The sequence below is a fragment of the Canis lupus genome, chromosome 26 (assembly GCF_048164855.1).
Source record: "Canis lupus baileyi chromosome 26, mCanLup2.hap1, whole genome shotgun sequence".
In the NCBI taxonomy this organism is placed as follows: domain Eukaryota; kingdom Metazoa; phylum Chordata; class Mammalia; order Carnivora; family Canidae; genus Canis; species Canis lupus.
In genome coordinates this window covers 35,729,426-35,754,798 of record NC_132863.1, presented here as the reverse complement: position 1 = coordinate 35,754,798, position 25,373 = coordinate 35,729,426, and the positions used below count along the sequence as shown (strand labels likewise).

The 25,373-nt window shown below is 41.9% G+C and overlaps 1 protein-coding gene across 2 annotated transcripts in view; it reads left to right on the top strand.

Annotated features, from left to right (window-relative positions):
- Window positions 1–383: 383 nt before the first annotated feature.
- ZNF334 (zinc finger protein 334) overlaps window positions 384–25,373 on the top strand; it is a 34,342-nt gene continuing 9,352 nt past the window's right edge. Inside the window, exons 1-5 of one of the 2 annotated variants that reach the window (XM_072801310.1) lie at window positions 384–569; window positions 5,936–5,994; window positions 11,972–12,098; window positions 12,376–12,471; window positions 16,324–18,352. In XM_072801310.1, coding sequence (XP_072657411.1) covers window positions 557–569; window positions 5,936–5,994; window positions 11,972–12,098; window positions 12,376–12,471; window positions 16,324–18,095 — 2,067 coding nt within the window. In that variant the 5' untranslated portion in view covers window positions 384–556 and the 3' untranslated portion in view covers window positions 18,096–18,352. Of the gene's footprint in view, window positions 570–5,935; window positions 5,995–11,971; window positions 12,099–12,375; window positions 12,472–16,323; window positions 18,353–25,373 lie in introns of those variants that run through there. The other variant, XM_072801311.1, reaches the window with a different exon arrangement.

Here is a 25,373-nt window from a genome sequence, read left to right as displayed (position 1 = left end):
TGCATCCCTGGGAGAAAACTGGCTGGGGGTGGACATCAATCTTTTCCCATAGTGCTGGGCTTTAAAATTCCTAGTACTTTAGTTAAAATGTTATGTTTTCATGTGTGCAGTGGATACCTACCTTTCCTCCTCAAGGTAGCTTTGAGTCTAAAGGGATCAAAGGGGATTCTTTGGGACCCTTGGGATCCTGGGATCACGACCTGAGCAGGGTCGTAGGTGGAACCAGGTTCAGATTCCTAATCCAGGGGTCATGGAGGAACCAGGGCTCCAAGCAAAAGTAAAGATGATTTTGGACAAATAACCTAATTCACCAGATGAGGCAGAGACTCTTCCGACATTCCCTAAGAAAGGGGGCGCGCAGACTGATGGGAAACGGAGTCCCGAATTTGATGGATTCCCCGCAGAGGAGCCCAGGCAACTGGTCCCTCGCAGCTGCTCCTGCGCATGTGCAGTTCTGCCTCATTGTTCGCCCGCTCCCTTGTCTCCAGCTTCGCAGCGCAGGTAACCGTGGAGACCCGGGGTCGACGCGCTGCTCGGGCCGAGTCCTGCACGAAGGATGCGCACTACAGGTGAGAACCTCTTTGCACCGTTGCTTTGCCGGGCGCGGGATAGGTCTGTGTCCACACGTGCTGGAAGCAAAAACTTGAGCGAATCCTACGCGGGCTGAGACCCTAAAGAAAGCCAGGGACAGAGCAGCGTGGCTGCGTTCCCGCAGGTTCCAGGAGAAGGACAGGGGGCACGGGTTTCCGGGTCAGAATAAAGTGCAAGAAGAAAAGACATCTGAATGTGAAAGAACTGTTTCCAGGAGCTCCTCGAATTTGCATGTGCCCTGGTTAACCCTTCATCAGCGAGTCAAATCCACGAGAGCAGCGGAGGTGGGAGTGAATTCCCAGAACATTTATTATACGCCTGCAAGCTAAGGGCAGGTGGTGGGTCTGCACTGTAGCGGGCTGTGGAAGAGCCCAAGTTTGGGGACGCCTGGGTGGCTCAGGGGTTGAGCCCCTGCCTTGGCTCAGGGCGTGATCCCGGGGTCCTGGCATCGAGTCTGCATCAGGCTCCCCACAGGAAGCCTGCTTCTCCCTCTGCCTACTTCTCTGCCACCCCCTTTCTCTGTGTCTCTTATGAATAAATAAATAACATCTTTAAAAAAAAAAAAAAAAGCCAAAGTTTGAACTCAGATGAGTTTAAATTCTAGCTCAGCCACTGAGTCTCCATGGGCCAAGTGATGAGCCTCTAGGACTCATACTTTACAGTTTCCCTGTCTGTACAATGAACTTATTCCTATAACCTGTCTCCAGGTTGTTCTGAGGATTGAATCAGATAGCACCTGTAAAGCACTCAGCACAGGTCCTGGCATTCAGTAAATACCTGGGAAATGTTTGTTTTGTTTTGTTTTTTAAGAATTATTTATTTATTTATTTATGATAGACATAGAGTGAGAGAGAGAGAGGCAGAGTGTGTCACAGGCAGAGGGAGAAGCAGGCTCCATGCCGGCCCGCTGTGGGACTCGATCCCGGGACTCCAGGATCGGGCCCTGGGCCAAAGGCAGGCGCTAAACCGCTAAGCCACCCAGGGATCCCCCTTGGGAAATGTTAATTGCCTTTATCACTGTTCTTTTCATTAAGAATATTATTGATTTCTAGAGACCCCCTGTAAAATTGGTACTAATCCCATTTTAACCAAGAAGGAAACCAAGACTCTGGAGGTGAAGTGTCATGGACAGTAATTGAAGGAGCTGGCATGCAAACCTCAAACAGTTTTATTTCCAAATCCTATGTTGGGTTTTGTCCAGCAGAGCATCCTTCACAGCACTTAACAGAGTGGCAAGTCTCTAAGAGCCAGGCGGAAGAACCTGGAGTGTCCCCAGCTGAGTCCTCTCTAGAGTTCTTGGAGATTTCTTGACATCTGCTTAGAGCCCTCAGGTTTTGAAGGCTTCTCTGCTCTTTCTTCATTGTCCATCTGCCCTGTGACCGCAACAGTTTACAGACTCTCAAACCAGATTTTTCTGATAGTGGTTCCCAAATAAGCTTGCGGCAGGGCAGGATCACCTAGAGGACTTGTCAAAACCCAAGAGCTGGCGAGGCCCCACCCCTAGAGTCTCCCACCCGATAGGTTTGGGAGGGGCCCCCAAATTTGCATTTCTATCAAGTATCTGACGTTGCTGTTCCTGCTGGTCTGGGAGCCTCACTGAGAGCTTCTGTTGTAGGGGGTGGGGAAGTCCCAGAGACCGTTGGGACCTGGGCTGGAGATTCCCGTTGTGTGAATTTACCTCCTCCAGCCAGGTTCACATTTCCTTGGATCCCGCAGCTCTTGTAAGGAAAGAAGCTGGGGCCATCAGGAACAGGATTCCCACCTGGGAGATCCCCAGCCTACCCAGAGAAAGCCGGGGCACAGCTGCAGGGCACAGATCGAGGAAACAAGCAGGTTCTATCTCTGCTTGCTTGGAGGCAATGACTGTGACCCTTCTGCCCTGAGTAACATCACGGCACCAGGGGTTGTCAAGAAGTGTCCCTCCGTGAAGGTTGGGCCGGCTTTCAAGAGAGAGGTGAGCTGAGCTGAAGGTGGTGAGCAAGAGGCAGGCTTTCTGGGATGAGGACATCCACTGGACAGTTGAGGAGATTGTGGTCTGGGAGGACGGCCATGGAGACACCAGCTCCTCTCCTCCCCGAACTCCTCCCCTTTTTATTCTCCTTCCAGTCCCTTTTGGGGATGCTGTTCAGTCCCCAAACTACGGCCATCCCCTTACCTGGAACTTAGAGATATGCTACCGCCCCCCCCCCCCCCCCCGCACATTCCTGCCTTTGTAGCCTTTGTAGGCGTATAGCAAGGGGCTTCAGGGGTTATGTAAGCCTGTCTCATTTTAAAAGTGAGCAGTATTGGGTCTGAGGGAGTCATTAGTATACGGTTAAGTACAAGGTTTTGGGGGCCCCTGGGTGGCTCAGTGGTTGAGCATCTGCCTTTGGCTCAGGGCGTGATGCTGGGGTCCTGGGATCAAGTCCCACATCGGGCTCCTTGCGTGGAGCCTGCTTCTCCCTCTGTGTCTTTGCCTCTCTCTGTGTGTCTCTCATGAATAAATAAATTAAAAATCTTTTAAAAAGGTTTCTGGGGATCCCTGGGTGGTGCAGCGGTTTGGCGCCTGCCTTTGGCCCAGGGCGTGATCCTGGAGACCCGGGATCAAATCCCACGTCGGGCTCCCGGTGCATGGAGCCTGCTTCTCCCTCTGCCTGTGTCTCTGCCTCTCTCTCTCTCTCTCTCTCTCTCTCTGTGACTATCACAAATAAATAAAAATTTAAAAAAAAAAAAAAAAGGTTTCTGGAGCCAGACTGCCAGGGTTCAAAGCCCGGCTCTACCACATTTACTTTCACTTCTTCCCTCAATTTCTCACCTATAAACTGGGAGTAATAATACTACTTACACCTTGCTTTATTTTAAGGAATAAATGAGGTAACATATGTAAAGTACTTAGAGCAGTGCCTGTTCCATAGTAAGCGCTATCCAAGTATTGTCAGTATCATTAATATTAATATAATCTCAGTTTACATTATTTGTTAGTCCCAGAACCTAAAGGACCACTGGGGCCCCCTGACTTCCAAGCCCCTGTTCGGTCCACTGTGGCTCAGTTAAGTTGAAACAAGTTTCTTAATTAAAAAAAAAAAAAAAATCCTGGGAATCCCTGGGTGGCTCAGCGGTTTAGCACCTGCCTTCAACCCAGGGCGCGATCCTGGAGTCCCGGGATCAAGTCCCACATGGGACTCACTGCATGGAGCCTGCTTCTCCCTCTGCCTGTGTCTCTGCCTCTCTCTGTGTGTCTCTCATGAATAAATAAAGTCTTTTAAAAAAAATAAAAAATAAGGGATCCCTGGGTGGCTCAGCGGTTTAGCGTCTGCCTTCCACCCAGGGCGTGATCCTGGAGTCCTGGGATCAAGTCCCACATCAGGCTCCACATCTGCATGGAGCCTGCTTCTCCCTCTGCCTGAGTCTCTGCCTGTCTCTCTCTCTGTCTCTCATGAATAAATAAAATCTTTTTAAAAATTAAAAAAAAAAAACTCTTTAAAAAATCCCTTGGAGGGATCCCTGGGTGGCGCAGTGGTTTGGCGCCTGCCTTTGGCCCAGGGCGTGATCCTGGAGACCCCGGATCAAATCCCATGTCGGGCTCCCGGTGCATGGAGCCTGCTTCTCCCTCTGCCTATGTCTCTGCCTCTCTCTCTCTCTGTGTGACTATCATAAATAAATAAAAATAAAAATAAATAAAAATAAATAAAAAATAAAAAATCCCTTGGAGACACTGAAACCAAAGGAGAATAAATCCCTTAAAAAAAAAAAAAAAAAAAACTAAGAGCACCTGAGTGGCTCAGTGGTTGAGCATCTGCCTTCAGCTCAGGTCATGATCCTGGGGTCCTGGGATGGAGCCGACATCGGGCTCCCCACAGGGAGTCTGCTTCTCCCTCTGCCTGTGTCTCTGCCTCTCTCTGTGTCTCTCATGAATAAATAAATAAAATCTTTTTAAAGATTAAAAAATAAAATAAAATAACAGACTTATAGAGCACCTGAGTGGCTCAGTCAGTTGATCATCTGCCTTTGGCTCATGGGTCAGGTCATGATCCTCAGGTCCTATGATCTCTCCCTGCTCATCGAGGAGTCCGCTTCCCTCTGCCTCTCCTCCCTGCTCCTGCTCTCTCTCTCTCTCCCCCAAATAAATAAAGTCTTAAAAAAATAAAAATTAAAAATTAAAAAGCAGACTTCCGTAAAGCACATCTATCCCTGTTGTCAGAGCTTCCTATTAATTTTTTAACTCAAAGGAGTTAAAAATATAAGTAGGAGGAACACCTGGCTGGCTCAGTAAGTAGAGCTTGCAAAACTTGATCTCAGGGTTGTAGGTTCCAGCCCCATGTTACATGTAGAGATTACTTAAAAATGAAAAAAATTTAAATATATATATAGAGATATATAGATATGTAGGAAAGTAGATAAGCAGACTTCTGTCAGGTTTTTGTTGTTTCTTGCATCTGTTTTTACACATTTTTACAAAAGTAAAGAAAATAATGTAATGACTCCCATATACTTGTCACGGCTTCAGCCATTATCAACTTATGACCATTTTGCTTCATCTATATCTGCCCCCAAAATACACACACACACTCACACTCACACACACAAATTTTCCCTTCCACCTTCCATGACTAGATTGTTTTCAGTCCCGGGGGCACCTGGCTGGCTCAGTTGGAAGACTGTGGAACTGACTCTTGATCTCGGAGTCATGAATTTAAGCCACACATTGGGTATAGAGATTACTTAAATAAATAAATAAACTTTAAAAAATAAACTAAATCCCAGGGCAGCCCCAGTGGCTTAGCGGTTTAGCGCTGCCTTCAGCCCAGGGCATGATCCTGGAGACATGGGATCAAGTCCCACGTCAGGCTCCCTGCATGGAGGCTGCTTGTGTCTCTGCCTTCCTCTCTCTCTCTCTCTCTCTCTCTCTGTGTCTCCATGAATAAATAAAATCTTTTTTAAAAAATAAAAATAAATAAAGTAAATCCCGACATCAAAAACTTCAAATATAATATGTTTAATAATGACCAAAGGCATGGCATGTCATGCTTGCTATGCTAAGATTTGTTTAACTGACTCTTTCTTCATTGGACTTTGGCTTGTTTTATATCTCTCTGCTATTAAATCAAAGAAAGCTGTAAATTGTAAGAAACCAGTAAGATAAATATTACTCCCCCCCACAATGAAAAGCATGCTTCTCTTAGCTCCCCACAGTTATACAAGGGTTATGAGAGTCCCCTCCATGCACCTGCCCCTTCTGAAGGGTCAGAGACATTCTCCCACGGTGTGGCCATCTGTCAGCATGGGGTTTCTAAGCAAAGGCTCCGAGGACTTTCAGGACAGATCCCATTTCTCATAATTGCTCTGCTCCTTCTCCCTCCTCCAGCTCTGGCCTCAGAGTTCTCAAAACTTTTCCAGGAGCAGGAGAAAATGAACACATCCCAGGTAAGTCATTTACTAATTACTTTTTCAATGAAAAGGTGACTTCACCTTTTATTAGTGACCATGTTTTCTCATTGATTGTTTTTCTTCATTTTTTTCATTTTTTGACTTTGTTCCTGTGATATTATCTGACTTTCCTTTTTTCCTCTTCTGGTGGCTCTGAAGGTCTACCTTTGATTTGTGTTGTATTATTGATTACCGTTGATGTATGTGACGCATATGTGAACCTATCTTCTTGTCGACATCAGGGATTGTTTTCATCCACAGTACCATCTATAGACTCCTTTATCTCAGGTTCTATGGAAACCTTCTAAATACTTTTCTTCTCCCATTTTCTCTTCTCTCTTTACATAATAAATATAGTTTTTTGAATTCTTTGTTAACAATCACATCACACCTTCTAGCTACTTGAACAAAAATTATTTCAATTCTTTTTTTTTAAGATTTTATTTATTTATTCATAGAGTCAGAGAGAGAGAGAGGCAGGGACACAGGCAGAGGGAGAAGCAGACATCATACAGAGAGCCTGATGTGGGACTCTATCCAGGGTCTCCAGGATCACGCCCTGGGCTGCAGGCGGCGCTAAACCGCTGTACCACCGGGGCTGCCCAATTATTTCAATTCTAATATACATCTTCTGGTTATTTTTGCAGTCCGAAGTATGAAGATAAGGCGTTATAATGTTATCTACAACTTAGAGTTGCTTATCATGTTCCAGTCACTATTAAATTCCTTACCTGGCCTAATTCTTTTAATTAGGACAATAGCATTATGAAATTTATTATTTATACTTTTTACTGAAAGTATAAATAATAGATTTAAGTGCTTTTAGCTGGAATGGTTCTAAGGATACATCGTTAGAGATTTGGCCAACTGGCTGGCTCAGTCGGTACAGCAGCAACTCTTTATCTTGAGGTTGGACTTCAAGTCCTACACTGGGTATAGAGGTAACTGAAAAAAAAAAAAAAAAAAGCAATTTGGCCATATAGGTCAAATATGTCTTAGTATGCAAGTCCACTACAAGCTTTCACTCATTTTTGAGAGTAAGATACCATCTGCTTCTGTTCAAGCCTGTCCAAGAACTTGGAATGGGAGAGCTCTTAGGCATGAGATTATAAATAAGACACAGGGTACATAAAGTATATTGTATGAGACATACTTATACTAAAAACCTATTTGTTGTTTAACTGGGTGCCCTGCGTTTTTGGTTACTAAATCTGGGACCCATACTTAGGCAGAAAGAGGGTTTTCGGGTGCACTCTGCTGACCGTGAGCTCTGGCAGTCCCCGTCCATCCAGAGGACCAGTCATTCTCTGTATTTTCAGGGGCTGACTTTACTACCTCATTCCAGATGACCTGTTACTGGACCATCACAGCTTGCCTCAGTTTCCCCAACAATCACCATAGCAGCTCTTCTTCTATAGTTTCGAGAACTCTCAGGCTTCATGCTCACAATACGTTGCTTTGTCCAAAAATGTAAAAATGTTGCCTACATATAGTTTATAAATATTTTTTTGAAGTTTCCTGTTGAGTTACCCTATGCCTCTTTCCTTGCATAGTCTGTAAGCCCCCCTTGCTTCACCTGGAACCAGTTTTTCCTGCTCTTGTCTGCTCACCACACTCTCCTTTTCTGGTTGTATTCCTTCTCTGATTGCTGAGTTCTGATGGAGGCCTCTGGAGAATCTTACGACTGTGTGGGTGATACGTTTTCTAAGTCTGACTATCTGGAAGTACCTTTCTTCTGCCCTGTTACAGGGATGATTGGTTGTAGCATTTGGGTTCAGACTCCTTTTCCTTCTGGGTATGATGAGTAAACAGGATCCCCTAGCATCTGCAGAGAATGAAAAGTTGAGTGCCATTTCTGTTCTTACACCTGTTTTATTCTTTCTTCTTGCAAGTTTTTCTCTTTCCTGGGGTTTGAGCTATTTCGCCGGGCAGCGTCTGCCAGTGTGCCTATTTGGTTAACCGGACAGCTCCTGCCGATGAACACTCAAGTGCTCTGGGACACTTCTAGTGATTTCCCGTGATTATTTCCCTCCCACCCTCCTCTTGGTTCTTGCCACCCAGAGCTCCTGGGAGGCTGTCAGTGGCTCTCCGCGGTGGTCCATCTGTCCTCCTTTCCTTTCCTGTCATCCTTTTCATTTTCCTGTGCTTTCATTCTGTGTGGTAAGAGATTTGCTCATTTTTGTCACCCACGTCATTTTGTTTTCGAGCCTTCTTTGGAGGGTTTTAGATTTTTTGGCTTTCCTAAGTCAGCAACAGAATCCGTACTATCTGGGGTGCCTGTGTGGCTCAGTTGGATAAGCATCTGCCTTCAGCTCGGGTCATGATCCCAGGTCCTGGGACAGAGCCTTGCATCAGGCTCTCTGCTTAGCAGGGAGCCTGCTTCTCCCTCTCCCTCTGCCTGCCACTCCCTCTGCTTGTGCTCTCTCTCTGTTAAATAAATAAATAAATAAATAAATAAATAAATAAATAAATAAATAAATAATTTTAAAAATTAAAAAAGCATCTGTACTATCTGGGTCCCTTTGCTTTTCACATAGCCAACTTTTCTCATTTTATGGAAGTGAGACTCTGACATCAATCTGGGGATACCAGTTTGAAGTCTTAAAAATTATTGTCTTCAGTATCTAAATTAATTTTGTTTTCATAGGCTCCAATCTATTCCTCTTGGTACTTAATTTTTTTTGGCTGTTAGATTTTATTTACATAAAAGAATAATTTGTTAAGCAGTTTTTCTTCATGCTTATTTTTCCAATGGTTGTTTTTCCTCCAGCATCTGAGGCCCTTTTTTAAAAAGTTTTCTGTGTGAATAGAAAGGCAAAAAACTCATAAGATCGATCTAGGTAGCATAAGGGTCTGTTTCCTCCACCAGCTTTTCCCTTGAATGAAAAGACAGACCTGGGGCCTTTTACATGGATTGGTGGGAGATGTGTACAGACAGGCCTCTCTGTAGGATGTACAGAGGGGGACAGAGCCCCAGGGGACCTTCCTTTCCCCCTGACAAAGCTGGCAGTGCCTTACCCAATGACAGAAGGTGTTGATCTGTTTCCCTAGAGTTGCCCTAAAAGCAAAGCTGTGACTGGTTCAGGGTACTCAGCATAGTACCTTGCTTCTCTTTTGGGTTGCAAAGTTCACGCAGACTGGAGGCAGGTGTCCTGCTTTTTATAGGGAAGGTTCTCCCAAGTGTTAATCCTTAGCCAACCCCTCTGGAGGCTAATAACGACCTAGGAATGTGACAGGCCTCATATTCCCACTCATTCCTCTGGGTCTTGAGCCCAGAGCCCACTTCATCTCCTGCCACAGCTGCTTCCCAGCTGGGAGATCCTGCCTGGCTCTGAACAGAACCTCAGACTCTTGCACAGTCTGTGTTTGTTTTAGGGGATGAGCACACTTCCTCCAATATCTGCCTCCTACTCTATGGCTTACAGAAACCAGTCAGAATTTGTCACTTGCTGACAGCCCCCTTCCCTGCACCCCTCTTCCCTGATCATGTACTGGTGTTGTTATGTCTCTCCCTGCTATAGTTTTGGAAGCAGAAGAGATCAGTGTGTGTGCCCAGCCCATCATGTCGAGTTAGGAGCATCTCTTCTTGAAACTGTCACCACCAATGGCCTCTGAGACAGGCTTCATTCATTCAACGGCTGTTTAGTGAGCACCACCGTGGACGTGCTCTGCTCTATGTGGAGATACTACTACTAACTCCTGCTTCTTTGGTCGCCAAGGTCTTCTCCCCCTCCTGCTCCCTCTTAGGTTCCAAATCTTCCATCTCCCTGTTCTTTATGGGCAAGCTCCCTACTCAGATGGCTTCAGTTATCGCTGAGAAACTCCTGATTTCCAAACTTCGCCTTAATCCTGGACCTCCCTCCTGATTTCCAAGACCTTATATCTAACCATCACCTGGACCTCTCTACCTGTAGTGACCTCTCTACCTGTATGTGTCACAGATGCCTTATGTATAACATGTCCAGGATTTCTCTCTATCTATCTATCTATCTATCTATCTTTTTCTCACCCAACCTATTCTTTCTCCTGGGTTGTCAGTCTCCAAATACAGCACCAGCACTGACCCAGCTGCTCTTGCTGATAATCTCGGAGTAGTGTTCCATTCATTTCCCCTCTTGCCCTAACCAACTGCTGATTAATTCCATTTAGAATCAACTCCACTTCTGAATGGCCCTGCTACTACATTAAAATCTTCTCTTGGGCAGCCCCGGTGGCTCAGCGGTTTAGAGCCGCCTTCAGCCTAGGGCCTGATCCTGGAGACCTGGGATCAGGTCCCACGTCAGGCTCCCTGCATGGAGCCTGCTTCTCCCTCTGCCTGTGTCTCTGCCGCTCTCTCTCTCTCTCTCTCTCTCTTTCTGTGTGTGTCTTTCATGAATAAATAAATACAATCATAAATAAATAAATAAATAAATAAATAAATAAATAAATAAAATCTTCTCTTATAATGGTTATTACCTTCCTCTATGACTTCCCTTCCCTTCCCTTTAAAAACCCTTCTCAGACTTTCTCAACACAATCAGTATTTGGGGCCAGATAATCCTTTGTTGTAGAGGCTGTCCTCAGCATCGTAAGATATCCCACAGCATCTCTGGGCTCCAGCCACTAGATACCATAAGCACCCTTTCCTCAGTTGGGACAACCACACATGTCTCCCGACATTGCCAAATGCCCTTCACCCGCTGCCGACAAGATCAAGTTGAATGAGAGTCACTGCTTTAAAACATTCTCCCACTCTGCTACTAAGTCTTTGCTTTCAAAATATAAATCTGATCATGTTACTTATGTATATGTCCCCATTCCCATGGAAGTAATCTCCAAAGTCAGGTGTGCACCCTAGAGAACCGCATGAGACAATGAAGTAGTGTAGGATGTAAAGAAGGTATTAGAATGCCCTCTCATGTTTCTTTTGTATCAAAAAAAAACTAAGAAAGTAAGCTTTACTTTTGCTGGCTAGCTGCAGAGTCCTAGACATTCATAATTTACAAGTTAATACATTGAGGGATGCTTAGGAACTCCGAGTAATGGGGTGACTAAGTATCTGGAGGCCACTGGTCTCTGGGGGAAAATCCAGTATTTCTCTGTGACTAACCACTAAATATCTCTACTTGTTCTGAGTCTCTTCAAAGCCCCCAACCTATTTTGTCACACTGCACTACTTGCAACTCCCTTAATTTTATATGTATTGTTAATTATTATTGGGCCTGAATGTGTTTTGTAGAAAGTCTCCTTCTTGGTCTGTGAACACCTTAATAACAGGACCATTGTCTCCTTTGCCTTAGCATCCTTACAACTAGAATCATTCTAGATATATAGAGGGACTCAAATTTTTGTTGTTTATAAATTAATAAATATAGAGGCAGAATATTTCTATTATGATTTCTGTTTCTTCCATAAAGTATAACATAAAGGAAGGTACCTGGTTACGTCATCCTTTGTAACATTTTCTGGTAAACTCTTAACAATGAACACAGTACGGGCACCCAGGTGGCTCAGTCAGTTAAGCATCTGACTCTTGGGATCCCTGGGTGGCGCAGCGGTTTAGCGCCTGCCTTTGGCCCAGAGCGCGATCCTGGAGACCCAGGATCGAATCCCACGTCGGGCTCCTGGTGCATGGAGCCTGCTTCTCCCTCTGCCTATGTCTCTGCCTCCCTTTCTCTCTCTCTCTCTGTGTGACTATCATAAATAAAAAAATAAAAAAAAAAAAACTTAAAAAAAAAAAAGCATCTGACTCTTGATTTTGGCTCAGGTTATGATCTCAGGGTCATGAGATGAAGCTCCATGTCAGGCTCTGCACTGGACGTGGAGCCTGCTTAAGATTCTCTCTCTCCTCCTCCCTCTGCTCCTTCCCCTCACCCTCTCTCTCCACCCTAAAAGCTTTTTTAAAAATGAACACAGTAGAAATTCATTCTCATATATATTTCCCATGCCATCTGATCTTGAGCATTTCATGGTGAGCAGGACTGGGCTGTTACAGGGATCGGTGTTGTTCGAGGATATATCCGTGGACTTCACCCAGAAGGAGTGGCAGCTGCTGGACCCTGCCCAGAGGCTCCTGTACAGGGATGTGATGCTGGAGAACTACAGGCATCTGGTATCACTGGGTAAGCACGGCTTCCATGCACCTGTCAACGACATGCATTTTCTATCTTAGGAACCAAATCACTGTAAGGCCCCATGAGTTTCAGGCTTGAGATTTTGGATTAAAAGACCCTCTTTAGGGAACTTGAAAGTATGTTGTATTCTCACCTCCATGGTAAAAAGGTCTTTTTTAATGAAGGCCCTATCACCTTACAGCTTCTAAAGCTTCTCCCATCTGATTCTTCAAAGGGCCTGAACTTTAAGCAGCTTTGCCAAGTCCCATGTCATTTCCCATAACAGGGCACTGCGTCACCAAACCTGAGCTGATATTCAAGTTGGAGCAAGGAGAAGAGCCATGGGTACCAAAGAAAGAACTCCCAAGTCAGAGCTGCCCAGGTGAGTTCACAGGGGTAGATAGAAGACAACTGGTGGAAACTGGTTCCCAAGTGGCCAGTTCAGGGTATTTTTGAAAGCATTTTAGAAATATATTTTAGTGGGGCATCTGGGTGGTCCAATGGTTGAGCATCTGCCTTTGGCACAGGTCATGATCCCAGGGTCCTGGGATCGAGTCCCTCATTGAGCTCCCTGCAGGGAGCCTGCTTCTCCCCCTGCCTATGTCTCTGCCTCTCTGTGTGTCTCTCATGAATAAATAAATAAATAAAATATCTAAAAAAGAAAAAAAGAGAGAAATCTCTTTTAGAGGCTTTTAGAAGTGGCTCAAGACAGATGATCACCCTACCTTAGATAACAAACCTCCAAATAGCACCCTCCTATATAAATGCTCTTCATGTTCTGTTTGACTTTTATTTTTTTTTCTGTTTGACTTTTATATGTAGAAAGATTGGCTTTCATAGAAACCGATTGGTACTCATCCTCGACCTTTATTTCTCTGTTTTTTTTTTCTGTTTGGTAATGACTATTGTTCATCTTCCCTCCTATGCCAAACACTCAGTAAATATGCAGTTATTGGTGCCTTCTTATATTCAACAAATATTTATTTTAGGCACTGCTATACACCAGTCACATTCTAAGCATAGAGGATACAAAGTCTCTACTCCTATCAGTAGATCCAATGAGTAAGTTGGCAAATTTAGCAAAAAAATGGCAACTAGCAAGAAAAAATGTAATATGTCTAGTAGTTATCATATGAAAAATTAAAGTCAGATGATGGGTATAGAGATCAATAGGGAGTGCTATTTTTGGAAAGGAAATCAGAGGAGGCTTCTTTGAGGAGGTGAACATTTGAGCAGGAACAGTAGAATAGAGTTTTGAACGGAGGGATGGAGAGAGGCACAGATTAAGAGATTTCCAGCTCGAGGGAGCAGCAGGTATGAAGTCTCCGAGATGGGAGTATGCTTGGTGTAATCAGAGAACAGCGAGGTGTCAGTGGGACCAGAGGGGCTTCCAAAGGAGGTAGCAGCTGATGTCAGAGAGTTAGCAGGAACAAAGCTTTATGGGCCTGGTAAGACTGACTTCTAAATCTGAGTGAAGCATTAGGTGAGAAGGGAAAGGCAAGGACTACTAGGTTTGCAGGGCCAGAGGCACATGACTGCAAAAAGCGAGACTGAAAAGAAGCACCGAGGATGGTGGGGAGGGAACCAGAAGACAGTGGTGTCCCAGAAGCCACGTGAAAAAAGTGTTCTGAGAAGGAAGGAATAAATTCCAGCATGCAGATGGACGTGTAAACTCAGCATTGCCTCTTCTTTTCCTGCATATTATTCAAGGCCATAGAGAAAAGAAAGACAAAATATCAACTCCATTTTCACTGGAGGTTGGAGGCAGTAGAAATCCCAAACTTAAAGTAAAAAGTGGAATGGGGCGCCTGTGTGGCTCAGTCGGTTAAGCATCTGACTCTTAATCTCAGCTCAGGTCCTGATCTCAAGAGTTGTGAGTTCAGGCCCCAGGTGGAGCCTACTTAAAAAATTAATTAATTAACTACCTAATTAGAGAAAGAAGAAAGAAGAAAGGAAAGAAAGAAAGAAAGAAAGAAAGAAAGAAAGAAAGAAAGAAAGAGAAAGAAAGAAAGAAAGAAAGAAGAAAGAAAGAAAGAAAGAAAGAAAGAAAGAAAGAAAGAAAATGGATTATAACCAGAAGCAATGGAAATTAGGCTCAGTTGTGGTAGTTAAGTAGAGAAAATATCACACAAACTGGCCATGGAAAAAAAGTGTCAGAACACATTGTACAGATAGTATTTACTTGCAAACCTTGCCATTAATGGAACTTGAAGTGATGAGATTCTTAAAAAAAAAAAAAAAAACAATGGGACAGTAGCATTGCCCTGAAGGGATGTGTAGATTCTGAGTAGAGCTAGGGACAGAATATGTACTAACCAAGTCAAAAACATGAGAGTGGATTTGTGGCTAGAAATGTCCAGTTTAGGGCACCCCGGGTGGCTCAGCAGTTTAGCACCACCTTCAGCCCAGGTGTGAATCCTGTGTGAGACCCAGGATTGAGTCCCACATTGGGCTCCCTGCATGGAGCCTGCTTCTCCCTCTGCCTGTGTCTCCGCTTCTCTCTCTCTCTCTCTCTCTCTCTCTCTCTCTGTGTGTGTGTGTATGTGTGTGTCTCTCATTAATAAATAAAATCATATAAATAAATAAATAAATAAATAAATAAATGCCCTGATCTGATACAATCTGACAATATTGTAGACTTATGAGCTGATCACTTGAACATGTGTTGTGAACTTAGATTATAAGAATCGAATGTAATCTCTAGGTGTAAAAATCCAATATCAAATTTTCCCTACTAGCATATTGGCTTCTGTTTGTTTTATCTGCTACAGAAAAGTCATGTATTTTTAAGTATACAATTGATGTTCTTGCATAAAATGAGAAGAACAGAGGATAGTAATAATCACCCATAGCAAAAAAAAATTTTAAGGCAAAGATTAATAAAGGCCCTTGGACCAAACTGGATAGCCAGCTGCTTGAGTTTTCACAGGAAAAAAAAAAAAAAGAAATCAGAGAGGAAGAAAACATGATATAAAGGTGGAGTTAATTATGACAGGACACAATCAGTTGGCAAAGCAAATCAGTAGATTGAAAGAGGGAGAAGTAGAGGTGTCAATCAGGCCAGATAACTATTGATCTATTCTGAGAGAATCAACTGACAGCACCAACAACCAGAATACAGAGGGGAATTGGATCCTGTTGCAAGCCTGGCTTGTCCCCTCCTGTTTTAACACATGTTTTGGGCATTGTTTTACCATATCACAGTTCTGTGAAGAGATAGGGATGAACTATAGGACTGGACCTTTGGACACAAGGCAATTAATTATTTCATATGTAAATTTGGAGTTAGTATACAGAATGGGAAAAGGGCAGAAGAGATTGGGAAAATGGACAGTGGAGTAAAGGATTCCACTGCAAGTGGTGAAGCATGGGGAGAGGAGGATATGGTTCAAGTCTCTGATATGCTGTCAAATTGATCTTGGCTCTGAAACTTCCCCTATTACCACCCAGTCTTCCTTGTCTGCCTCCTCAATATCCTTTGTCTTTGCCCATCCTTTGAAAATCCTCCATCTGGGATGCCTGGGTGGCATGATCCTGAGATCCTGGGGTCGAGTCCTGCATTGGGTTCCCCACGGGGAGCCTGCTTCCTACTCTGTCTATGTCTCTGCCTCTCTCTGTGTATCTCTCATCAATAAATAAATAAGATCTTGGGCAACCCCAGTGTCCCAGCGGTTTAGCTCCACCTTCGGCCCAGGGCGTGATCCTGGAGACCCAGGATCAAGTCCCACGTTGGGCTCCCTGCATGGAGCCTGCTTCTCTCTCTGCCTATGTCTCTGTCTCTCTCTCTCTCTCTCTCTCTGTCATGAATAAATAAATAATTTTTTAATAAATAAATAAATAAGATCTTAAAAAAAAAAAAAGAAAATCCTCCATCCTTGGATCAGTTGTTTTCCTGACATCCTTTTTACTTAGCACAATGTTCCTTATGTCTTTTTTTTTTCCAAACTTACTATCCATCTTGACATCATATTTATAACAAACCAAAGCCACTTGTATTTGTATTAAGTTTCCACTTTCTCTCCTTTTTTTTTTCTATTATAATATGTGTTTTTTCTTGATTTTCATGTTACCAAACCAAAAGAAGAGAATAAATATTTGCTCAGGACTTCTTCCATCCCAGAACACTATATCTAAGAACCTAAGAATCAATTCCATATAGGCCACTTGTGTATAATGCCATTTCTTAAGAAATGCATTGAGATTTGTGATGTATGTCAATTTCTTATATTTCTAGAAGTCCAGGAAGCCAATAACATGAAAGAAAGAAGCGAAGCAAAGGAAGATAAGTATTCGAGGAAAGCTTTCTTCTTCAACAACAGAATATTGACTAAGGAGAGAACTAAGACCTTGAGAAACCCAGTGCCCTCAAGAAAAATATCCCATAAATGTGACTTATCTGGAACAAGCTTGGAAAGTGTTTCAGAATTAATTATTAGTAATAGAAACCATGTAAGAAAAACGTCTAGTGATCTCAATGGATGGGGATCCCTTCATGCTATGCATGAGAAAATTCATGCAGTGAACAAGCCCCATGAAAGTGATCGAAAGAAGAAATCCCACAGATATAAGGAGGAGTTTATTCAACATGAAAAGAATTCTGTTTTGGAGAAACTTCTTGAATATAATAATTGTGGGAAAGTCTTTCACAAAAAGACTGCCTTTGTTACACATAAGAGACCTCACAAAGGAGAGAAACCCTCTGAAGATAATGAATACAGACAAGCCTTCACCCAAAAATTAAAGCTCAGTGCTCATCCAAAAACCCTTAAGGAAAGGAAATCATGTGAATCCAGTAAAAATAAGAAACCCTCATGCATGAAGTCAACACATGTACATCAGAGAGCTCACCTAGGGGAGAAACACTATGATTGTAATAAACTGGGGAAATCCTTTAGCAGGAAGTCCAATCTTACTCAACATCAGAAAATGTACAGAGGAGGAACACCTGATGAATATAATGAAAGTGAGAGAGCCTTGAGGAAGTCATACCACACTCAAAGTGATAGAACTCATGCAGGAGAGAAAATCTGTGACAGTGATAAATGTGGGAAATCCTTCCATGAAAAGCCATGCCTTACTCAACATCAGAGAACTCACACAAAAGAAAAACCTAGTGAGTGTAATGATAGTGAGAGAGCCATAAGGAAGGAATCGCACCTCACTCAAAGTCAGAGAATTAACACAAGAGGGAAAAGCTTTCAAGGTAGTAAATGTGAGAAATCCTCCTGTGAGAAGCTAAAATTTGCTCAACATCAGAGAATGCACTCGGGGAGGAAAACTAATGAGTATCCCAAAAGTGGCAGGACCATAAGTAAGAAGTCACACCTCACTCAAAGTCAGAAAGCTCACAAAGGGAAGAAAGCCTACAACTGTAATAAATGTGGGAGAAGCTTTCCTAAGAAAACAGACCTTACTCAACATCAGAGCACACACACAGGGAAAAAACCCTATGAGTGTAATGAATGTGGCAAGTCCTTCTTTGTGAAGTCCAACCTCACTGAACATCAGAGAACTCACACAGGAGAAAAACCATATGAATGTAATGAATGTGGGAAGTCCTTCTGCCAGAAGTCAGCCCTCACAGTTCATCAGAGAACTCACACAGGAGAGAAACCATATAAATGTAATGACTGTGGGAAAACCTTCTGTGTGAAATCAAACCTTACTCAGCATCAAAGGACCCACACAGGAGAGAAACCCTATAAATGCAATGAATGCTGGAGATCTTTCTGTGTGAAATCCAACCTTGTTGTGCATCAGAGAACTCATACAGGAGAGAAACCCTACAAATGTCCTGAATGTGGGAAAACCTTCTATGAAAAATCAGCCCTCACAAAACATCAGAGAATTCACACAGGGGAAAAACCCTATGAATGTAATGAATGTAGAAAAACCTTCAGCCAGAGGTCAGCCCTCACCAAACATCAAAGAAAAACACACAAGAAGAAAACTCCTATCAACGCTGCCCGCATGCAGAAGCCTGCATCTACAAATCAGATTCGTTGAACATCAGCAAAATCACAGGGCAGGAAAGCTAAGATGTCATCACATGTGGGAAAGTCCTCATCAATCAGTTATAGCTTCTTGGAACTAGAGGATTAATATAGGAGTGAAACCTACGAATGTTTTGAACATGTGAAAGCTTTCAACAAGCATTCAAAGATATTGAGGGGAGATTTATCATTTTAAGGAATATGGATAAGAATGTTTTTGTGGGAATGTTTAACTAGAAGTCCTATTTCAGATGTGATAACCAAACTTATTACAGATACATAAAAAAAAAAAAAAAAAAAAAAAACAAACTTATTACAGAAAGGATAACAGAAAATATTCTGTTAATAGATTGTGAAATGTGGAGCTTTTGTAAAAGGAGGAATACTTTAAATTGTTGATACAACAGCATTAAATATATGTGTGAAGACTTTCTGAGGTATATTGAACTATATATAGGCATGTAGTACATGAGTGTGCCATAGAACATGAATTATGGATATGTCAGATTTGTGATAGGAACCCACCACTATCTCTGAACCTCAACAGTATGGTATATGTAGACTAAGTAAAAACCAAGCAGTCCTGTAACCTGTGACCCAACAGTTCCACCTCTTGATAACATACTCTAAAACAAGAGTTCTCAACTGGGCATCCTAAAGGGTGTTTGGAAATACTGGGATTGCTTGGTTGTCACTGTGGCAGAGTGCTATAGGTGGTTAGTATATGAGAGGGCCAAAGACACCAAATGTCCTGCAACATGTCAGGAAAAGGACAGGAAGAAGAGACTCATCTACAATGCCTGTGGCTCCATCACAGAAAAATACCACCCTGGAGAAACTCTTGCATGTGTGCACCCACAGACCTATACCAGAATGTTCATTGCAACACTGCAATAATTTTTTGAGTAACAATTTACAAAAATGGAAAGTAAAAAATGTCCATTAACAATAGACTAGATAAATAAATGTTGGTTTTGGTCATACCATGGGGATAATATATGGCAATGAAAATGAATTAATGAATTAAACACTTCAAGATGATTATGTTGAATGAAAAAAATATATAGCTATTTTACTGCATTTCAAAAATAAAATTCAAAAAACAAAGAACTCAGCAGTACATTGTTCAGGGAGATAGAAAGAAAGAAAGAAAGAAAGAAAGAAAGAAAGAAAGAAAGAAAGAAAGAAAGAAAGAAAGAAAGAAAGAAAGATAGATATAATGTGAACAGTCAAAGTACAAAGGAAAGCAAGTGGATGATTAACAAAACCTAGGATAGCAATTACATCTGTGGAAGAAAGAGGGACTTATGTTTACAGAGAAAGAGAAAGCTTCATGTTTTCTTAAATGACTCATGAGTATACAGGTATTGCTTTTAATATTTTATATCATATATATGCATATATAACTATTTCTGTTTATAGACTAATTTTCAAGAAGCAAGCTTCAAGATAATTGCATTAGAATGTTAAAAAAAAGTGGTATTTTGGCATAAAGATTCATCTATTTTTTGGGCAGCCCTGGTGGCTTAGCAGTTTAGCGCCACCTTCCACCCAGGGTGCGATCCTAGAGACCCGGGATCGAGTCCTACATCAGACTCCCTGCATGGAGCCTGCTTCTCCCTCTGCCTGTTTCTCTCTCTCTCTCTCTCTCTCTTTCATAAATAAATAATCTTAAAAAAAAACAGCAAAAAAAATCATCTATTTTTCTTTTTTTTTTAAGATTTTATATATTCATGAGAGACACAGAGAAAGAGAGAGAGAGGCAGAGACACAGGCAGAGGGAGAAGCAGGTTCCATGCAGGGAGCCTGACATGGGACTCCATCCCAGGTCTCCAGGATCAGGCCCTGGACTGAAGCAGCACTAAACTGCTGAGCCACCAGGGCTGCCCTCATCTATTTTTCTGTATCTAAAATTTCCACATTGACCCTTCTCAAGAGTCTATACCACTCATCTTTGTGCCTGCCTGGTCATCTTGATTTTCTTTATTATATTTTGCCTTTTGCTTCCTAGTAAAATTAATCCTAATTTTTTAAAAATAATACAGTGAACATTGACCAAGATAGAAAAAATAAAGTGAAAAAGTACATTAAATAGTAAATATAAATAACAATGAAAAAAACAATAAAAGTTCTCCCAAACGAGAATAAGTTGAATTCACACATCAAAAACAGTGGTGGGGGGAACCCTGAGTGGCTCAATGGTTTGGCACCTGCCTTTGGCCCAGGGTGTGATCCTGGAGTCCTGGGATCGAGTTCCATGTGGGGCTCCCTGCGTGGGGCCTGCTTCTCCCTCTGCCTGTATCTCTGCCCACCCTCCTCTCTCTCTGTGTCTATCATGAATAAATCAATAAAATCTTTTAAAAAAACAAAACAAAAACAAAAACAGTGGTGGTTTAATTGTTGGTTTAAAACCACCTTATAAAAAAAATAAAAATAAATAAATAAATAAAAACCACCTTATGTGTGGTTTGCAAAAAAACCAAAAAAATTTCAGATATATATATCTGAAACCAGGTGACAAAGGAAGTTTGAAATTTAAGGGATTGGGGTGCACCTGGGTGGCTCAGTCAATTAAGCATCCAGTTCTTGATTTTGGCTCAGGTCGTAATCTCAGGGTTATGAGATTGAGCCCTGCATCAGGCTCCATGCTGGGTGTGGAGCCTGCTTAAGATTCTCTCTCTTCCCTCCCTCTACCTACCCCCTCTCTAAAAAAAAGAAAAGAAAAAGAAATTTACGGGATTGGGCAAAAGATGTTATATAGATGGATAGATATTGATATTTATAAATATAGGTATATATCTTTTCTACCTTTTTTTTTTTTCATTCATCCACTAAAGCAAAACTACCTACTGGTAAGTCATGTGATTATATCATTTAACTCAACTGTGCTCTTAAATATTAGGTTCTTCAGCCTCCCACCAAAAATAATCTCATAAGGAGGCGCCTAGGTGGCTCAGTCAACCAAGCATCTGCCTTAGACTCAGGTCATGATCTTAAAATCCTGAGATTGAGCCCTCCATCAGGTTCCCTGTTCAGTGAGGATCCTCCTTCTCCCTCTCTCTCTGCCTCTCCTCCCTGCTGTGTGCGCTCTCTCTCTCTCTCTCTGTCTCTCTCTGTCTTTCAAAGAAATAAATAAAATCTTAAGAAAATGATCTTATAGGGCAATAGCCATTGATATGAATATATGTTCAGGTGATGCTGCCTTTCTGTCTTAATGGTTTTAACCTACCCTGATTTGAGGATCCAAAGGAAGCTCTGGAAAGAGGAGAGAATGGGCTTTCAAGCATGTGTGTCGTTTTGATTGAAGATGCTCCCTTGGTTGTCATTTTTATTAAGAAACTTTTTTAAGGTGCTTATTTTAACTTTACTTGGAATGATGGACAGGGCACTGAGAGTGGGCAACTTGACTTCTCATCTTGACATTCCCTCCAGCTCAATTTTATTAACTTTTAAAACGAAGAGCAGGGCAACCCCAGTGGCCCAGCGGTTTAGCGTCGCCTTCAGCCCAGGACGCGTTCCTGGTAGACGCAGGATCGAGTCCCACATCAGGCTCCCTGCATGGAGCCTGCTTCTCCCACTGCCTGTGTCTCTGCCTCTCTCTCTCTCTCTGTCTCTATGAATAAATAAATAAAATCTTTTAAAAATAATAAAATAAAATAAATAAATCGAAGGGAAGATTTAGACCATATTATTGTCTTAGTCCACTTGGACTGCTATAATAATACTGCAGAGTGAGGGCCTAATAAACAACAGAAATTTATTTCTCACAGTGCTGGTGGCTGGGAAGTCCAAGATCATGGCAGCATCTGGTGAGGGCTCCCTTCCTGGTGCACCGTGTCCTTATGGGGTAGGAGGGGTGAGGGAGCTCTGTGGGGTCCCATATAAGGGCACTAATCCTTCATGATAACTCCATCCTCATGACCTAAGTACCTCTCATGACACCTCCTAATATCATCACTTTGGGGGGGGGGCATGGCTAGAATTTCCATATGTGAATTTTGGAGGGATACAAACAGGACATAACAGCTATAACTAAAAAAAAAAAAACAGCTATAACATTTTTCTGGTATTATCATTTTGAACTTTGTATGTCAATTTTAAGCACATCCTTAAAAGCCAAAGGTGATGATCTGGAAAGAAAGTGGAGAATAAGGCAAGCATGGAGCTGGTTGTCCTCAGCTGAGCCTGATGCTTCTCTCCTACCTAGCTCACAGACTCTGGTAATAGTCCTTCTCTGGTGGAGTCTGTTTCCTGCCAGTCCCCTCAGCTCAGATCACGTCCCTGAAAGTTGCCCCAAACCTTCCTTCGTCACCTAGTTCTGACAGTATCTGCAGAGGGTAACACTGCAAACTTTGCACACTCTGAACAGGAGGATCAAGAATTTCTTCTGACCCAGCTGCCTGTCTGGAACCCTCCTGCCTCTTCTCAGAGCTTTGGTGAAAAGTCTCATGTGTGTCCCCTTGGTGGATTATTATTCCTGGGGTATCCTCCTAACACACAAGAATTCGTGTATTTATGTGGAGTCAGTGTCTGGGCTCCAAGCCCACTTTATATGGAATATCTACCTCTAACACATCTTTTTTTTTTTTTTAATTTTTATTTATTTATGATAGTTACACACAGAGAGAGAGAGAAAGGCAGAGACATAGGCAGAGGGAGAAGCAGGCTCCACGCACCGGGAGCCCGACGTGGGACTCGATCCCGGGTCTCCAAGATCGCGCCCTGGGCCAAAGGCAGGCGCTAAACCACTGCGCCACCCAGGGATCCCTACCTCTAACACATCTGTCTGATGGCACCTGCTGGGCCCTGGAATCTCAAACTTGGCCTCCGGCAAATTCAAACAGGGGTTCTAAGACTGTGAGCTATCCTGAAGCTACAGAAATTCAATCTGGCCTCAAACTCTAAAGAAATACCAAGAAATCCAAGGACTGGAAGGCAAGAGTAAATTTTAACCCAACATTTGTTTCCTGGGGTCACTTGAGGGTATTTTTTTGGGCTAAATGCTCTGAAGAATTCAAAGATGGTTAAAGTCCAAGTCTGGGTTTTAAGCAGTGTAGTATGGAGCGCCTGGGTGGGCTCAGTCATCAGAAGAGCAGGAGACTCTTAATCTCCGGGTCGTGAGTCAGAGCCCCACATTGGGTGTAGAAATTACTTAAATAAATAAAACTTAAAAAAGGGAGAGAGAGAGAAACATAATCTAAGCTCATAATTCAAAAATCTAGAAAAAGAATAAAATAAACCAAAGCAAGCACAAGGAAAGAAACAATACAGAGAAGATACCAATGACATTAAAAATAGAAAAACAATAGAAAAAAAAACAATGAAGGTAAGAGTTGTTTCTATAAAAAGATCAATAATATTGATAAGCCTCTAGGAAGATTGATACAGAAAAAAAAGACACAAATTACCAATATCAATAATGAAATTCAATATCATGACAGACTCTACAGACCTCAAATCTATGAACAGCTTTATATCTATAAACTTGACAACTTAGATTAAATAAACCAATTCTGAGGGCAGCCTAGGTGGTTCAGTCGATTAAGCATCTATCTCTTGATCTCAACTCAGGTCTTGATCTCGAGGTTGTGATTTAAGCCTCACACTGAGCACCACGATGGGCATGAAGTCTACTTTAAAAAAATAAAATAAAATAAAATAAAATAAAATAAAATAAAATAAAATAAAATAAAATAAAATAAAATAAAAAATAAAATAAAATAAAATAAAATAAAATAAAATAAAATAAATAAAATAAAAAAATAGGGACACCTGGGTGGCTCAGCAGTTGAGTAGCTGCCTTTGACTCACAATGCGATCCTGAGGTCCGGGATGGAGTCCCACATCAGGCTCTTTGCCAGGAGCCTGCTTCTCCCTCTGCCTATGTCTCTGCCTCTCTTTGTCTCTCATGAATAAACAAATAAAATCTTTGAAAAATAAAAATAAGATAATAAATAAACCAATTTTTCAAAAAATACAAACTCTCATAACTCACCCAATATGAAATAGAATTAAAGAAACTGAATTTGTAATGTAAAAATTCCCCCAAAGGCCGTATCCAAGCCCAAATGATTTCACTGAAGAATTCTACAATATATTTAAAGAACTAACACCGATTCTATGCACTTTCTTCCAGATCATCAAAGAGAAGAAAGCACTTCCCAATTCAGTGTATGAACCTAGTACTCACAGATACCAAAACCAAAAATTTTTTAAAAATACACGATAAAAAAACAGACCAATATTCCTTTGACTATATGCACACAAATCCTTAACAAAATATTAGCAAATAGAATTATTTATTAATTATATGAAAAGGCATTAATATCGAAAAGAATTATATACCATGGGGCATTATTGCATGGATGCAAGGCTGGTTCAATATTCAAAATCAATCAATATAATCCATCATCTTAATAACCTAAAATGAAGTTTATCAACCAATGAAGGAATCAACCTTGTACCAACCAATGAAGGAAAACTGTTGACAAAAAGTATTTGAAATTCATGATAAAAAAAACTCAGAAAAATAGGAATAGATAGTAGCTTGATTTTTAGCTACCATCTGCCTTTGGCTTAGATAGTGATCCGGGAGTCCTGGGATCATGTCCCACATCAGGCTCCCCATAGGGAGTCTACTTCCCCCTCTGCCTATGTCTCTGCCTCTCTGTGTCTCTCATGAATAAACAAATAAAATCTTTTAAAAAATAAAATACCATTTTAAATTGCTCCAGGAAAAGCCTATGGTTAGATGTAAATCTAACAAAATATGTGCAGAACTTGCATGCTGAAAACTAAATAATGCTAATCAAAGATGATCTAAAGGATCCCTGGGTGGCTCAGCAGTTTAACACCTGCCTTTGGCCCAGGGCGAGATCCTGGCGACCCGGGATCGAGTCCCATATCAGGCTCCCGGCATGGAGCCTGCTTCTCCCTCTGCCTGTGTCTCTGTCTCTCTCTCTCTGTGTCTTTCATGAATGAATAAATATAGTCTTTAAAAAAAAAAAGAAGGTGATCTAAAGAAATGGAGAAACTTCTATACCTTGTTCGTGGATTGGAAAACTTAACAAGAGTAAAGATGTCAATTCTCCTCGTACTGATACATAGGTTTAATGCAGTTTCTATCAAAATCACAGCAGGAGTTTGGTTTGATTTGGCTCTTTTGGTAGAAATAGGCAAGATTATTCTAAAGTTTATATGGAAAGACAAAGGAACTAGAATAGCTAAAACAATTTTGGAAAAGAGGAATAAAATGGAAGACTGAGTCTACAGGAGATTTATGATAAAGCTA